The sequence below is a fragment of the Cupressus sempervirens genome, chromosome 7, assembly GCF_028749045.1.
Source record: "Cupressus sempervirens isolate cs-2001-9-10 chromosome 7, ASM2874904v1, whole genome shotgun sequence".
In the NCBI taxonomy this organism is placed as follows: Eukaryota; Viridiplantae; Streptophyta; class Pinopsida; order Cupressales; family Cupressaceae; genus Cupressus; species Cupressus sempervirens.
Window position 1 is genome coordinate 103,569,800 of NC_143124.1, and position 18,489 is coordinate 103,588,288.

An 18,489-nucleotide genomic window follows, 5' to 3' on the forward strand; every position below is an offset into this window, starting at 1 on the left:
GATGCATTTCACAATTGGCTGATAAAGATGAAATTTTTAACAAGAATTTGCATAAAGGCCATTCAACAAAGTCTATACCAAATTAAAGGATACTTGGCTAAACTCTCTTTTTGATGCCACCCATTCTAGTAAAACCTTTGATCTTGAATATCTCAGCTATATCTTCTTCTCTAGGAGCATTATTAACAAAAAGTGATGAGATTGGTAAATAATATTTTATATATTATATCAGTCAAACTTTGGAAACTTATGAAATCAACTATATTTGTATTAAGAAAGCCTTGTAGTTATCTTTTCTTCTTAAAAGATTTGATATTACATGATGGCACATATAGTTCAATTGATAGCTAAAATTGACACTATAAAATACTTATTAATAAAATTTGCACTTATCCTCCACCTAGCTAAATGGATGATGATTCTTTCGGAATTTGACGTATAGTACATCGAACACAAGGCTATCAAGGGGTAGCCCATAGCTGACCATTTGGGTGATTTTCCTCAAGAGGATACATTGCCCATACAATTTGAGATTCTAGGTGCCTCAATTACATACATCACTGAGAGAACTTAGAAAATGTTCTTTGACAATTCTCAAACATGGAATGGGTCAAGAGTGGGCATCTTGTTTATTTCACCTCATATCTACAAAATCCCTAAATCATGCAATCTTCTATTCCCTAGCACTAACAACGTTATAGAATATGAGGCATTAACAAATGGGATCAAAATGGATCTTAAATGTAGAATTACTCAATTTCACATCTATGGAGATTCAAAACATGTCATTACTCAAGTGAACAATGAATACCAAACTAAGAATGACAAGTTGATAGATCGACACTCTAAGGAACTATTTCACTTTTGTGACATTCTAGCAAATCCCTAGAGTAGATAACAAAGGTAACAATGCTATGGCTACACTAGCCTCTATCATCCACCTACAAGAACATGAATCATGATTTGAGTTCCTAGTGGAAGAATTACATCATCCTACATATGATTCCTCAGATAACCATGTCATCTAAACTATTGTAGATCATGATTCCTCCCAGTATGATACTATCTTTTCCTACATGCATGACTAGGTTATTCCTAAAAGCCTCATGCAAAACCAGAGATGACAACACCTCTGCAATTCTTCACCTTACACTTTTGTCTATGGTGAGTTATATAGGAAGAGTTTAGAAATAGTTTTTCTTAGGTGTTTCGAACTAGACAAATTTTAAAATGCACTAGCTAAAGTCTGCGATGGCATTTGCTGGACAAATTCCAATGGCCTTACAATTGCTCTAAAATTTCATATAGCAAGTTATTATTAGCCAACCATGCAAGATAATGCAGTTCTTGATCTTGTTTGATGATATCTTAGTTTCAATAAAACTTAGAAGGAGCACTTACAACATCTAAAATAGGTGTTATCTATTATGGAGAGAGAATCATCATATTCCAAGGAATCTAAATGTGAGTTTGGCATGACCAAGATCATTTACCTTGGGCATATACATTGTGTAGATGGTGTTTGCATTAATCCTTAAAATATTCAAGCTATTATAGATTGGCCTACTCCCAAAAAACTCATATCGTAAGGCAGTTTTTGGTTAATGTGGTTTTAACATGAGATTGTTAGGGGATTCTAATAGATGGCCACACCTTTGATGAATCTCTCCAAGAAGGGGGCTTTTGCATGGATGGAGGTAGCATAGAGATTTTTTGGCTACTTCAAATGGGTGATGTCATCTTGCCTAGTTCTAAACCTACTTGATTTTATGAAATCATTTGAGCTTTAGTGTAATTCTTTAGTAGATGGGATATGGGTAGTACGTATGTAAGAGAGACACCGCATTGAATTTGAGAGTACTAGGGCCAGCGTGATCTTAATTATCGACATTAGAAATGGGTTACCAAAAAGAAAGATTATGAATTTGCCACACATTTTATCAAATCTGAGAAAAATGCGATGGTTGGCACTTTATCTTAGAGACCTCAGCAATGTTCTCTACTAAAAAATTTAGGAGATTGGAGAGAGTAGATTGTAGTAGAGTATGTAGGAGATGGCTGATTTTTTGGGATAGTTGCAGGCACCATTTAAGATGATAGGTATGTGGTGTTAAATGGGTTGACTACATTTTAGTAAATGATTTATTTGAAAACTAGATCACAATTTAGAGAGGAGATATTGAGCACATTTCATAATGTTCCTATAATTAGACATCATGGGGTCTTCAAAACTTAAATGCAAATCCATGAGAGATTCAATGGAAGGGGACTGAAGGATAATATGCAGAGATATGTGGGAGAGTGTATGGTGTGTCAATATAATAAAGGGGATCACATTTTTCCAAGAGGTTTTCTTCATCCTTTGCCCATTCCCAATAGGAAATGGGAAAGTATTTCGATGGATTTCATCACTGCATTACCATGAGTGCATGAGAGATATTGTATCTATGTGGTGGTAGAAAACTTGACAAAGTTTTATATCTTCTTTGATATTCCATCCACTTACTTAGTGGCACAAGTGGTAAATCTATTCTTCAAAGCGATATTCTAGGTAGGTGGAATGCCTAGATTCATAGTCAGTGACTGAGATATTTAATTTATGAGTTTTTTTTGTAGGACTTGTTTAGGTTGTGTGGTACAGACCTTATAGTCAACACTAGTTTCCATCCACAAATAGATGGGTAGATGGAGAATGTGAATAAATGGGTGGAGGAATATTTGAGGAAATATGTGACAACACAATAGAGAGCTTGGGTTAGATGCCTACATAATGGAGATTACTATTATAATACCACTTATCATATGGCCACTATGATGACTCCTTTCATGAAATTGTATGGCTGTGAAGTGCCTAACTTCATCGATTTAGTTTTGGGGGACAATAGAGTGCCCAAAGCCAAAGAATTATTCTAGTATAGTCTAGATATCCTGAGAGTGCTTCAGGAGAACATATAGCAAACTCAAAATAAAATAAAATTGCATTTTGATTAACATAAGGTAGATCATAGGTTTTAGGTAGGGGATATAGTTTACTTGAGGTTACAACGAAAGAGATAGTCATCACTCAAGAAGAGTAAATTCAAGAAGATGAAGCTTATGTTTTATGTTCCCTTCAAATTGATTTGCAAAGTGGGAAAGGTTGCACATGAGATTGAGCTTTCAAATGGCCATCGAGTACATAATGTGTTTCATGTGTCGATACTTAAGAAAGCCATTGGTCAAAGAATTATGCCATTTACAAAACTTTCACCATTAGATGAGAAGGCTAAGCTTGTGTGGGTCCCTAAAGCTATTATAGATACGAGAGACATGATGCCTAGGAATAGGGTAATTAAGGAATACTTGGTTAAGCAGAGAAACTTTCTAGATAAGGATGTTAATTGCGAAAAAGAGTAGGTATTGCAACATCTAGAAACAAGATTGCTTCAAGACAAGCAATTTCAAGGGGGGTGGACTCTAATGTCCCCATCTTGTTATCCTTTTAATGCAATTCTTACCCTCTACATTCTCTGAAAGTAAGTGGAGAAATAAGCAAAAATTGATTAAATTAATTTCTTATAAATTCATTATTTTTACAAAAAGTTTTCATCCTTCCCTAAAGTTTTTACCTAAAGACAACCTTGTGAAAGATGGAAAAAATCTCCAAGTTGTGAAACTTGAGCAATGAGATTGACTCTCTAGAGAAGTTTGACTTCCTTACTATCAAGATGCACCTAGCTACTTATTGAAAGGAATAGTGAAAAGGAGATGTGTGAAATGAAACTACCTAATCTAATATAAAGGATGTGATGCACCAAAATAGTCTGTTCAATCTTAACTCTACCTAACAATGCACTACTCACCAATGTAATCTCAAAATACATTAATTTAATCTTTATTTTAATTCAACAATAACATGTAGACTAGAAACCAAATAAGATATTACAAGGAAGGAACTTCACATTATGTCATTCAAGGCTAAAGTAAATTTAGTTATGTAGATTGAAGAATGTAGACAATACACTAACGAAGTAAAGAAGGTTTTGCGCTTATATTATTGGGAGAACGAGGTACATAAGAGAATATATTCATTTATAGGTAGTAGTAGATCATATGATACATCTACTATAGAATCAAAGAAAAGACTAACCCTTGGAAGGGTTACAAAACTTTCTTTTATAGCTAAATCATAGTTGAGAAAACTTTTGTTGTAATGCAAAACACAACCACTCCTTATAGCTGCAAAGAACAATAACTTTCGATCCAAGAAAGATCTAATCGGTCATAGAATCACATGTAGACTATCCAATTAGAGCACAAAAAGACAAAAAATGGTGCATATTACTTCTTCATTAGGGTAGATGGATAATCAATATTGGAGAATACTCAAAATAGTGTTTACAAGAAATTAAGGATATATTCAGCATTAAAGAATTGTATTGGGTTAATGTTTTCTATGCCAAATTAGCCATTTCATCAATCAACTAAAGCCAATCTTCTAACCCTATGATGTGGGCCAATGCCTTTTAAAAATTTTGCCACCTTGATAGCTTTTCTTTCATTCTTTGTGTTGTTAACAACCCCTTTTGCAGTGGTGTAACTAATTTCCTTCACTAGTTCTATTGAGCTACATCCTCTATCCTCTTCATTCTATCCTATTTCACAACCTCACAACTGTCTAGCACTTTGATTTTCTAATTGTTATGATCAAGTGAGGACACTTTCTAACCTATTTTGCATGTTTGGTGTTGCTAGAGAATATGCTAGCTAAACTATGTGATGTTGCAATGAACATTTCTTTACATTTTTGTCCATCTCACAACATCACAACCATAACCCTTAATTGTAGCCAAACTTCTATGAAGATACACACTCATAAGCATTTTGTACATTTTTAACACAAACTTTTAGTTAACACAAATCCCATGTGAAGCTATGGTCAACTTTGACCTTAACTATTTGGTTAACCTTTCACAACATCACAACCTATCACTTTTATTTTTAATTCTCTTTGATGGAAAAATATCAAATTAGAACTTATCTTCTTTATCGATCAATATTACTTCTAAAAGTGACCCAACCTGCCTCTTGAATTTTCATCTTTTGTAGGGCATGCCACATGTCATCCTTTGTCTATTTCACCTCTTCTAGGATCCTAGATCCATTATACCAAATGGAAGATTATTGCATGCTCACTGCCTTGACCCATGATAGTCATTAACTCCTGCGAACATATGACAAAGAAAGAAATTAACTACCTTATTGCTCTTCACAAGATCACACCTTAACCTTCCCTTGACTCAACTAACCTACAACCATGCAAATAAATACATATTAAATTCGATCACCACTTCACAACTTGACTTCTTAACTCAACCCTAACCATTTCCATTAGGCAAACAAAAGCCATCACCATTTTGCTGCATTGACCTTAGGTTAACCTTAACTTAGTACGGCCATGCAAATAAGACCATTTTGTAGAATTGCCACTATGACCATGAGTAAGCCTTGACCATGTCTGAAGATGTGAAAACCATTAAATTTGACTTTTACCATTGATTTCAATCTCAAAACTTGGATTCTTTTAAGCTTTTAGTTGTTTTCCATCATGTGATGTATAGTTTTTTCTCCTTCAGAACGTATAATTGAATGTCAGTAAAAAAAAACTACTAAGTTGTACTACTAGTGACCCTAATCACATCACACCTTCATAGTCAATTTGATGGTTAAGTGTTAAATGACTACAACAAGGAGATGAAAGAGATTTCACATCATCATGACTTGAAACCTCTTAAGGGTATGAAAGTTATAAGATTTAGCGATATAAGAGAAAAAGTCAAAAGTTTTTTACATATCCCTATTGGCCTACATGGGAAATATAAATGAATAGTCAAACTTGAACATTGGTCATTCTTGTCAACCTAAAAATTCTAATTTTGGAGTCACAAAATTATCTAACATTTATGGCGACTTGGAAGGGATGCATTTTGTAATCAACTAAAAATGGTTGTCTAGACTATTAGTCCCCTTCTTAGCATTTTTGCTAAATTAATTCATCATGTGACTAGGCCAAATTGCTAAAAATCAACTAATTTGATTATAATCTATAGTTTTACTATACTATCCTTAGTCAACTATTTTATTAAAAGAACATGTCCCCTTTTAATTAAATAAAAAACCCCATTCTTCTAACCCTCTCAATGTGCAAACATAAAGCATTATTTCTATTTTGTATATTAAAGGAAAAGACTATTTATGTCTCATATGCCAAGTCAACTATTTGTTTATTGGTTTAGTTGTGTGTACACATGGATCAACCTCATTTTCAAACACCATCCTTGGTCTTCCATCATCTCGATAGTGATCTCCACCATCTGTATGAATTGAAAAGAGAGAGATTTTCCCCCTCAAAGGATCCACACACTTGAGTATTGTTATGCTACAGGTTTACCATTCGAATTACTAAGCAGCTTTTGCGAAGAACTTCCTTTTTTCTCATCTACATTCTCTCATTTCATAACATGCTATCTTACAACCATATTTCTTAGTATCTTAGTTTCTTTGCAATAGTTTAAATTGCATAGTAACTAGTTTGGTTTCTTTGGATTCTAATACTCTCATCCTTGATTAACATAGCTACATTTTTGCATACTCATACTAGTTTATTCTACACTTGAATTTCATTCTTGAGGCATCTCTTTTAGACATTTTCATTCTTGCATCACATGTCTAAGAGAACCTCTCCCTGCATAGTTTACTAGTGAGAAGAGAATTTCCAAGGCTCAACTGAGAGCCTTCATTTTTGAATCATACTCTCTTGCATGGATAGGGAGCTCTAAGCTAGTATCCAAGCATTTTCAACTCATGGAATCCCTTGTATAGAAGGTTTTAGAGTGTGACATAATTATAGTGTACATTTATGGTGACCACTGTGGAGAAGAACATTTGGTTTTTCTCTTCATCTCATTGTTTTTCTTTTATTTTCTGCATTATGTTTGCAATGTTTTTTTATATAGCTACAGATTTTGTTTGATATTATGCTAGTATCATGTGACATTTTTTTATAAATGTAGTGTGATACTTTTTTGGTAAAAGTGTCACAAGTTAGTACTAAACTCTATCACTCTACTATAATAAGTTCTACTACCCATATTAGGTAACGTATCACATAGAAAAAGACTTTCACTTGTATATGATGAGAAGTATCATATGATAGACTTCTTGCAAAAATTGTTGCCTGGTTTGAACTTGCTTACTACTTGAGTGATTCGATCATTTTCTTGGTTGTACTTGTTGTTTTCTAGATTTTTTATAGATATGTAGTAGTTTTATAGAGGTTAACATGTGGGGCTATCTGTTGTGTTTGTAGGTTGTTACCTTGAGATGTTTTCCTAATCACCTTGAGTAGAACACATGTTAAATTTTCAAATTCACAAGGTCCACTAACAATTATTTGCAAGGCTATTTGACGCATATAAACCAAACACTTTCTTATATTTTCCTTTATTTCATGTGCAAAAATGCTACTAGTTGTTTCATTTAGTAGGAACATTAAATCTTGCAATTGGAATTCTTTGGTGATATGATAGTATGCTCTTCACCCTTTTGGTGAGTCAAAAAAGTTGACTTGCCTTTGGATTCTTGAAAGAAAGATGTTTAATTGAATATTACTTGGTGTTAGGATAAAACCATAGACATAAATAAAAACTACATTCAAATATAACCAATAACAAAAAATAATAGATCACACAAAAATGAACACAAGGCATCAAGATTTAATGTGGTTCACCCAATCCTTGGGCTACATCCACCAAATTGCAAGTCCAATATTATTACAATCTAGTGATTACAACCTGATTACAATCTGTAATCGCTTACAACTTAATACCACTACAAGAATCAATTTCGCATCACAACATAATGAAAATACCTAATCTAAAACCCTTTTATACAAGTATTTATGCTATTTTAGGTTTACAACATGTCGGCCATATGTCAGCCATGGCCCAAAATTTTTTTCGAGGTGATGCCCCAAACCCCTAAAGAATTTATGAAGTATGTACAATACTTTCCTGATCAGTCACCACAATCTAACAATCTCCCAATTGGGAACTGATCAAGCTCCACACTAAACAACAATATCCCACTTGGAGACTGATCATGTAATAATACCACTACCACATGGGGCTCCCACTAGATTGAACCACTATGGACTCTGATGTCCTTTTATTCATGTTTAGTCTAGAAGACAAACCAAAGCTGAAGAGGAGTTCAACTTCTCCCTTGTTACAACCTTTGTCAACATATATGTTGGATTGCCATTTGTATGTATCTTCTCTAGCTTTAATTGTCCATCCTCCAAAACTGACTGAATGAAATGGTACCACAACTGTATGTGTTTGGTCTTAGAATGCAGAGCTGAATTCTTTGCAAGATGAATGGCACTCTGACTATCTGTGAATAAATAATTGTCCTTCTGAGGATGTCCCAATTCTTTAAAGAAGAACTGAAGCCATATCATCTCCTTGGCTACCTCTACAGCAGCAACATACTCTGCCTCTATAGTGGATAGAGTATTAATCTTCTATAACCTAGAAACCCAACTCACAACTACCCCACCAACAATAAAGACATAACCTGTAGTACTCTGCCTAGTATCAATATCTCTTGCCAAATCTGAGTCAACATAGCCTTGTAAATCAGTAGTAGAGCCCCCAAAGTGTAAAAACTTATTTGATGTGCCTCTCAAATATCTAAGAATCCATTTGATTGAATTCCAATGCTCAATTCCTAGATGACTCATATACCTGCTAACGACTCCCACTGCATGCGCAATATCTGGCCTAGTGCATACCATAGCATACATCAAGCTTCTTATAGCTGAAGCATAGGGTACCTTGGACATCTTATCCTCTTCTTCTTGTGTCTTGGGACACATCTCTTTAGTCAACTTCAAATGACCAGGTAAAGGTGTGCTGACAGCTTTAGCATTCTCCATAGAGAAATGTTGCAACACCTTCTCAACATAATCAACTAGAGATAGCGTCAATTTTATGTTCTTCCTATTTCTACAAATCTTCATACCAAGGATTAGCTTTTCTGCCCCCAAATCTTTCATAGAAAATACATGTGCTAATTGGCATTTTAGGTCCTTAATATGATCCATGTTAGACCCAAGTACAAGCATATCATCAACGTATAAGTATAAAATAATGTAGCTATCATCATCCAACCTCTTAAAATAAATATAGTAATATGAATGACACCTATTATATCCACGCTCATGGATAAAACTATCAAAATTTAAATACCATTTCCAAGGTGCTTACTTCAAGCCATATAAACTTTTCTTCAATTTGCACACTAAGTTCTCCTTACCTTTGACCTCAAAATCATGTGGCTGAGCCATGTATATTTTTTCATCCAAATCACCATGAAGGAAGGTTGTTTTGATATCAAGCTACTCTAAATTCAAATCTTTAATAGCCACAAGACTTAAAATAGTGTAGATAGAAGTCATTTTAACAACAAGAGAAACTATCTCATCAAAATCAATTCCCTTTTTCTGTGCAAATTCTTTTACAACTAACTTGCTTTTAAATATTTTTTTATCTCCTTCCTCTTCTTTCAACCTATAAATCCACTTATTCTATAAAGCTCTTTTACCTGTAGGCAACTTGCACGAATCTCATGTCTTATTCTTCAACAAAGAGTCCATTTCATCTTTCATTGCAAACTCCCACTGAATCTTAGTATCCACCTGCACAACTTCATCATAAATTTCAGGTTCACTAGCATCAGTAAGTAAAATAGAATACAAAGAGGGAGAAAATATTTGTGGAGGTCTAATTTTCTTTGTTGACCATCTAACATTCACCAGTGTGTGTGGTATTTGTTGTTGCGGTTGTTGCACATCATGAGGAATGGCTGGAACATTAGCTTTTGGAGTGTCATCTAGCACTACATAATCATCTTATTTCTTCTCATGTTGCTGCAACATATCTTTGTACAACACTTTCTCATTGAATATGACATCTCGACTTCTTACAATTTTATGATTTTCAAAATCCCAAAGCCTATAACCAAATTCATTTATGCCATATCCAACAAAGACACATTTCTTTGATTTAACTTCTAGCTTGGTTCTATTTTTAGAGTCTATATGAGCAAAAGCTTCACAACCGAAGGTCTTGAGAAATGAATAACTCACCTTCTTAGTAGTCCATGCCTCTTCTAGAATACCATAGCCCAAAGGAGTAGAGTGACCTCTATTAATAAAATATATAGTAGTATTGATAGCCTTCACCCACATGTGTAAGGGCAACCCAACATGCAACCTCATGCTCCTTGCATGCACCATTAGAGTCTTGTTCATGCATTCTGCCACTCCATTTTCCTGTGGAATCCTTGAAATAGTTTTTTATCTATGAATACCATTAGTGGAGCAATAATCTTCAAATTCATGACTGCAATAGTCACCACCATTATTAGATCTGAGACATTTTAATTTCTTACTAATCTCATTTTCAACCAAGCATTTCCATTTCTTAAAAGTTTGAAATACATTAGATTTTTGTCTAAGAAAATAAATCCATACTTTTCTACTTGCATCATCAATAAATGTAACATAATAATGAGAGCCACCAAGGGAAGATACCTGAGCCTATCCCTATAAATCTATATGCACAAGCTCTAATTTCTCCTTTTTTATTTTCCTTCCCAGTCTTTACAAAACTCACTCTCTTTTGTTTTCCATACACACAACTTTCATAGAAATCCATATTAAAACATTTCAAACCTGGTACAACTTTCTTTGAATGAAGTAATTTCATACCTTTCTCACTTATGTGCCAAGTCTATTGTGCCACAATGCTGTATCAGAATTTACAATAGTTATTTGTTCTCCCTACTCAACTGCAACAATTGTTCCTGAACATTCCTTTTTCTTTGAAACAATCAAAATAGAAGGAACAATATGACCTGTACAAATATATAAGGTGCCTACTTTCACACCTTTTGATACTACAAGGGAACCTTTTGAAACCTTTCAATTTTTATCGTTAAAAGTAACTACACAACCCTCTTCACTGAGTTGCCCTACTAAAATTAAATTCTTACTCAACCTTGGAACATGTCTTACCTCATGTAGTAGCCAATGATTCCAATTTTGCAACTTAATCTTAATTTTTCCCTTTTCAACAATCTGACAGGGTTCATTATCCCCCAAATAGACAAGCCCAAAATCCCCTTGGACATAATCAATGAAATAACCTCTATGAGGTGTAGCATGAAATGAAGCACCAAAATCTAAAACCCATGAATGATCAACATTTTCTAAAGACAAAAGCAAAGAATCCTCTTCAGATTTGTTACTTACCACATTTGCATCCTTGTCTCCATCTGATTTATCTCTATTTTTCTTTCAATTCCAGCAATCTTTCTTTTTATGATCTAGTTTCCCATAGTGCCAGTAGTCATTTAGTCCTCTCGGTTGAGACCTCTTCCCCTTTGACTTTCCTCTTGATTTCCCGCAATTTCAAGAGTTACTTCCTTTCCCAATCATTTTTTCCCTACTTTGTGCATTCAAAGAACTTCCTGATGTAGATCCACTTGAGGATTTTCTACGAGTTTTCTCACTCAAAACAACATCGATCAAATCATCATATTTTAGGGTACTAGATCCAGGAACAAAATTACTCACCATCATTACCAAGCCATTCTAGCTTATAGGCAAAGAACACAAAATCAAGAGAGCCCTAATTTCTTCATCAAAATTGAGATCCACAGAAGATAACTAACTAGTAATAGTATTAAACTCATTTAAATGATCTGCAACAGATCCACCTTCTACCATTTTTATATTAAATAAATGCTTCATGAGAAATACCTTGTTTGAAGTGGATGGCTTTTCATATAGTGTCACTAGGGTTTTCATCAAGTCTTCTATCATCTTCTCTTTTGTAATATTAAATGCCATTGATGGTTGTAGGCATAACTGAATGCTTCCAAGTGCCTTTCTATCTAAAAGATTCCATTCATCATTTGACATAGATCCCTAATTCTTGGCTTTGCCTTCCAACGGCTTCCATAAATCCTTCAGATAAAGATAGTCTTCCATTTGCATCTTCCATAACTAGAAGTTCTACCCATTAAACCTATCAACCCTCAGCTTACCCTCATCTGCCATCACTTCCACTCAACCATGAGACTCCCACTTAACCGTGAGACTTTTCTACAAAGGATAACTGAAAGACAACCTCGCTCTGATACCACTTGTTAGGATAAAACCACAGACAGGAATAAAAACTACATGCAAATATAACCAATAACATAAAATAATAGATCACACAGAAATGAACACAAGGCACCAAGATTTAACATGGTTCATCCAATCCTTGGGCTATGTCCACCAAACTACAAGTCCGATATTATTACAATCCAGTGATTACAACCTAATTACAATCTGCAATCCCTTACAACTCAATATTGCTGCAAGAAGCAATTTTGCATCACAACATAATGAAAATACCTAACCCTAAACCCTTTTATACAAGTATTTTATGTCATTTTATGGTTACAAAATTTATGAAGTATGTGCAATACTTTTTTTATCAATCACCAATATCTAATAATCTCTCACTTTGGGACTGATCAGGCTCCACACTAAACAACACTTGGCATGTTTGGGAAAGACATTTGAGATAGGAGAGTATATTGTTCATCTTTGTGGTGAATCAAAAATTTTGACTTTCAAAGGTTGATCTACCGTTTGTTTAATCTAGAATCCTTTAGAGGGTATACTCTTGGAAAACCAAGAGGAATGACCCAAGTGGGGACAAGCAAGCCTGACTATTCCAACCCACTATAAAATCAAGGCTACCAAGGACACAAAACCTTGGTAGATGTATTGTTTATCGTACATTAGTGTGATTACTTGTGGGATTGGGACCATGAGGAAAATGCTAAGAAAGAATGCTTAAGATGCTCTTTTGGTCACGAGGTCCATTACCCACTGCGATGTGGGGTGCAAGAGGAACATTATGAGTGGAAGCCCTTTCTAAGAAATCTAAGTTAGAAGTTACCTTATTTTTCCTCTCAACATCTTGGTGCAAGGATTGATCCTAGGGGATTACTCATATCACCCCAAAATTTTACACTCACAATATATGTTCCCTTGGTTGTGCTTATATCACTTCAATGAGAAATCCAATATCTCTTATGGGCAACCACTTGCTGTGAGGTGAAGGAGCATCAAGCATGGGCCAAGTTTTTGAGTAATGATCTATGACTTCTAGGTAGATTGCTTGGAAAGTATTCTCAAATGTGTTCATTTCCTTTAACCATCTACGCATTTTTTCCCTTTAGACAAATTTTGGCATGCTCGGCTTAAAGGGGATAATGCCCTCCTGAAAGCCCTGAAAGAGGCTGGAAGCCCTATTTAGTCTATTCATTGGGATCTTGGCTTGTGGAAGACTCTCCTTGCACTGTGTGTTGACATCTAACACTAGATGACTTGGTTTGAGGGGCAGACTATGCAATCTTTTGGCAAGAGTAGGAGAGTTTGAAGATTTGAAGATTCTCCCCTTTCAGTAGTGCATATACATGAATCATGATGAGGGACATATTCTAGGAAGGAGTATCTACCAGCATGTGGTCCCTTCCCAAGAATGCCTAGAGCATGGGACGGTGGAGGAATTAATTTTGAACTATTGGCGTACTGGCGAAGATGTTGAGTGGTGAAAAAGAATGAAATCTGTGATCAGATTGTGAATCATCCCCATAAATGTCTACTGGAAGTTGGATGGCATCAAGGAATCGACTTTCTCGACATTTTATATAAAAACACTTAACATTTAAGATAACTAACATAAAATGCAATACATACATTAAAATATAATGCTAAAAATCTACTAAAAATATTTTATAGCAAAATTTAAAAAGTCTATATGAACACGTAATAATCTAAAATATAACGCATCAAAATAACCATAACGAATGAGGTAATCTTGTGAAAGATTGAAGAAAGCGAAAGAATCACTTTAATAAAGAATAAAAATATTTTAACAATTATTCCTCACAAGAGGAAATAAATGACAATTCCATTCAAGAATGTTCTATGTCCTACTCTATTGAACTCAAAAGATCTGTGTGACATATGTCGGTTGAAGATATTCCATGTTGAAACATTTCAATGTCTTCAAACGTATTGGGATGAATGGCATCCATATCCCACCATAAAATGAAATAAATTGGTATCCGCCATAAGACGGCATGGATAAGAATGATAAAGAAATTAAAAACTAATGTATATGGTTAACTGAATTCTTATTTGAATAATAGTAGAATACGTATAAGAATATTACCTATGAAAATTTATGTTGTCATGTCGCAATATATAAGAGTATCATGATTCACACACTTTCGCTGCAAAATCAGGTTAATTTCGTGATTTTTTTTTTCGTTTTCTACTACCATTAACTTTGAGTTTCAAAGAATTTGAAAGCTTGTTTTCTGTTAACATCACGGAAAGTTTGCTGATATTGAAACAGACACAGACAGTACTGGGGAATCTCTCGAAAAAAGCAGAAAGAGCTAAAAACGTGAACTTGCTCGTATTCCTATCGCGTCTATTTTCATATTTATATGGTTTTGTAGTTGAGTATATAAATCAACATCCAAAACAAATTCGCTGACACTGTTTCGGAATGATTAAAAATATAGGATGCATGATGTTTACAACTATTGGTATAGGAAGTGATGGAAAAAGACGATATTTCCATGTTTTGGGACAGAAGCACTATCTTTTTCCAGCCGAGGGTTACAACTTCTTAACTGTGCTTTGAAACTGCGAATTTAGTGCGCTGTTTTTGCCCCACTAGTGTAGAGAACAATGGTGTACTCGTTCAATTCCTTAGGCAATTGTTAGTATGAAAAGTTCTATATTACAAGGTCTTTTGACATAGGTTAAAGTTCACCAAATTTTAATATGTTATTTGTCTTGTTTGTTTATACATTAAAAAATTATGAAGCATATGTTTACCTCTTTTTTATCATAAGTTCAAATGAATGGAGTCTTTAATTGGTTGTGGATTATATGATGATATCATTGGTTATTAAGGCATATATATGAATATTTTTTCAGGTTGTTTTTTACTTGTATGTTTCAGTCGTGACTAAGAAGAACGTTGAGGTTGCAAGACAAATGTACGGACCTCAAAACCAATCAACTTCTGCGAATTTGAAATCAAGAAAATGGACCTCATTACACCCCAATATAAAATTTTGCAACTTATTATAGTTATATAATATTGTTGTAACTTGATTTTTTTCTTTTGCACATAAGATTCAAGATTTTTCTTCTATAAAAAATAGGAACTCCATCATTGTTTGAGGAATATAAATATGAAGAAATTATGGTAAACAATAATATTTTTATTTTACTTTATATATTTAGTAAAACTACTATATATTTAAAGTCAATTTAAAAGAGTAGAAGATATTTTATAAATAAATATTAAATTAAACATAAAAATACTTTAACTTTAAAATAACATTAAATGTAATACATACATTAAAATATAATGTTAAAAATTTATTATAAAAAATTATTAAACAATCTGTATCACCACATAATAATCTAAAATATAACGCATGAAAATAAACAATTAAGTAATCTCGTGAAAGAGTGAAGAGAATAAAAGTTCAATTTTTATAAAGGAAAAATAATTTTTTAATAATTTTTCTCCTAAGAAGAATTTTTGTATTTATTTTTTAATTTTTAGAAAGTTGTTTTTTAATAAATTTGAGATCATAATCTTGATTTTGTAGATTAGTTGGTAATTCATTGAGACTTTTATTGATAATCATAGGATGGGTTTTGAAAATTATCAAAGATGGAAAAAATCTATTATGATAATTTTAAAAATTGTAGTAAGGAGGTATTTTATTTCATTAAAGAGGAGAGTTAGAATTGGAAAAGTTTAATAAAAAAATTTAGACATTCTAAAATTTCTGTATTGAATAATTTTCTGAATAATTGAATTATTATTGTGAAGGGTTTAGACTACATCAAATTCAATCAAAATTCATGCATGATCTAAGAATGTTCTATGTCCTACTTCATTCGAACTGAACCCGTTAGATTCCGATGAACACAAAAGATTTGTGTGGCATATGTCGATTGAAGCGATTCAATTAACTTCCATGTTGAAGCATTGCAAAGTCTTCAAACGTATTGGGATGAACGGCATCCATATCAGCCATGAAATGAAATAGAATTGATATCCACCATTAATCAGCATGGATAAGAATCATTAAAAAGAAAAAGAAAATTAATATAAACGGTTAACTGAATCCTTATTTGAAGAATATTAGAATACCTAGAATAACAATTTTAGAATTTTACATTTGCACCCGTTAGGGGTGCAAGGGTCAATAATTATATATATATGAGATAATGTCACAAAATGAGACGTACGTACAAAGTGGGGCATCACATCCATTTACAAAATGAGAGCCCTGCAACATCTTCATGCTTTCTTACGGCCTTTTCCACTAGAGGGCTTTGAAGATTTCGTTGAAAATTGCTTGAATGTTTGCAATGGGTTGCCTTTGTCTTTGAAGGTCATTGCACGGCAGCTTTATGGTAAGAGGTCGAGAGATTATTGGGTTTCTCAGTTAGAATGGATCCGGCGAATATTACCCAAGGAAATTTTGCTGAGGCTGCGAGTAAGCCACGATGCTCTGGATGAAGATGAGAAAGAAATATTCCTGGATATTGCGCGCTTCTTTATTGTTGAAAGAAAAAGTACAGCAATTGCTGTGTGGGATGGATCGGGCTGGAGCGGCGTATATAGTTGGGAAACGGTTCACAACAAGTGCCTTGTTGAGGCTGTTGATGAGTACGGAGAAGAGCGTATAAGAATACATGATAATCTCAGGGATTTGGGGAGAGAAATAGCAAAGACCCACTCGCCATCACGATTCTGGTTTCAGAGACAGAGTATGACCGTTCAGGTAAAATTATAAATCATAGCTTCCTTGTCCTCCTTCAAAACTGTAATTTTGATGTACTTTTAGAGTCTGTTTGGCAGTGGGAAAATGTGTGAATAGACATATGTAAATTCATAAAATTTTAATGTTTTTCTTTCGGTGCATCAAATCGGAATTGCAAATAAGAATACATATTCTAATTTTAGTCTAAAAATAAGCATTTGCTATTCCACCAAAATATGTGAAATTGGAATATGTATTCCTATTCCAGTTTTATTTATTTTTAGAAACATAATTTTTTAGGTCCGTGAATTCTCCACCAAATTCTGATTGAACCAAACATGAATAAGAGTATTTTTATTTCCATATTCTTATTCCTACAGCCAAATGAACAAGTGTTGATTAAAAGTGAACGTGTACTTCTTCTATCATACAAAATATATAGTTTATTACAATACATTATACCAGTTTGGAAAGTTTTACATTACAAGCTACTGTATGTCAAAGATAGATTAAAGTTCATCAAAGTTCAACATGTTATTTCCTATTTTGTTTATACGTTGAAAATTGTGAAGCATATGTTTTTGGATTTCCCACTTTTTCATAAGCAAAGGAACTTAAGGTTATTTTCTATTACTTGCATGTTCTAGTATTGATGATGAAGAATACTTTGACAACAAGTCAACTTTATCTGATTCCGATAAAGCATGAATTTTCAACCTCAAACATACAAAATATATTTTTTTCCCTAATTTATTTAGGTATGTAATATTGATTTAACTTAAGTAGTATTTTGTTCTAATTGTTATCTCTTAGTGCTCATTTTTACAAATTTTTGTAATATTAAAAATATTAAATTGCTAAGAGGGATTTATATTGTGAACACTTTTTACTATAAAAATATCACTATAATAATAGTTTGTTAGTATCTATATTAATGGTTACAAATTGTAACAAAATTTAATATTGTTCTTTCAATAATTTAGGAGAATATTAAATGAATTATTTTCTTGTATATGAATATTTTAAATTTAATTTATTAAGTTATTTATTAAAATGTTATTTAGTTTTAATATGTGGCAATATCTATGTATGCATCTATGTGTATAAGTAAGAGACATGAGGCAAATATTGTCTAGTATAATCAAGAGGTATATTTTTAAAAAATTATAAGAAAATATAATAATTGGATATTTTATTAGTTTCTGGGAAAAGATGGTGAACGATTTCACTTATGTTGTGACCAAATTTTCTAGTATGGAGAAAGCTCTGGCTCTCCTCTTCGGTGTCAAGTATATAGCCTCGTTGGGAAATTTTGGGTTCCTAGTAGAAGGAGACTCCAAACAAACTATTGATGTTGTTAATTAGCAGTCAAAGGTGGGCGTGCTTTGGCAAGTGCTCTATTAGGTGTTTGGCCACTTCTTGAAAATAGTGAAGAAACTTAAGAACAAATTAAACTATATCATAAAGAAATATGGTGGGTGATAAATTGGATGGTTTGGGTTTGAAGATAATTGA

General features: G+C 33.4%; 1 protein-coding gene across 1 annotated transcript; it reads left to right on the plus strand.

Annotated features, from left to right (window-relative positions):
* The first annotated feature begins 16,488 nt into the window (after window positions 1-16,488).
* Window positions 16,489-17,087, plus strand: LOC149545705 (disease resistance protein Roq1-like). Its single transcript, XM_089793824.1, has 2 exons — window positions 16,489-16,995; window positions 17,073-17,087. Exons 1-2 carry the CDS (start codon window positions 16,489-16,491, stop codon window positions 17,085-17,087), a joined length of 522 nt encoding a protein of 173 aa, XP_089649950.1.
* Window positions 17,088-18,489: the final 1,402 nt, after the last annotated feature.

What these genes read in the sequence shown, in the direction of transcription:
- LOC149545705 (XM_089793824.1), top strand. Translation starts at nt 16,489, where the DNA reads ATGAGAGCCCTGCAACATCTTCATGCTTTCTTACGGCCTTTTCCACTA.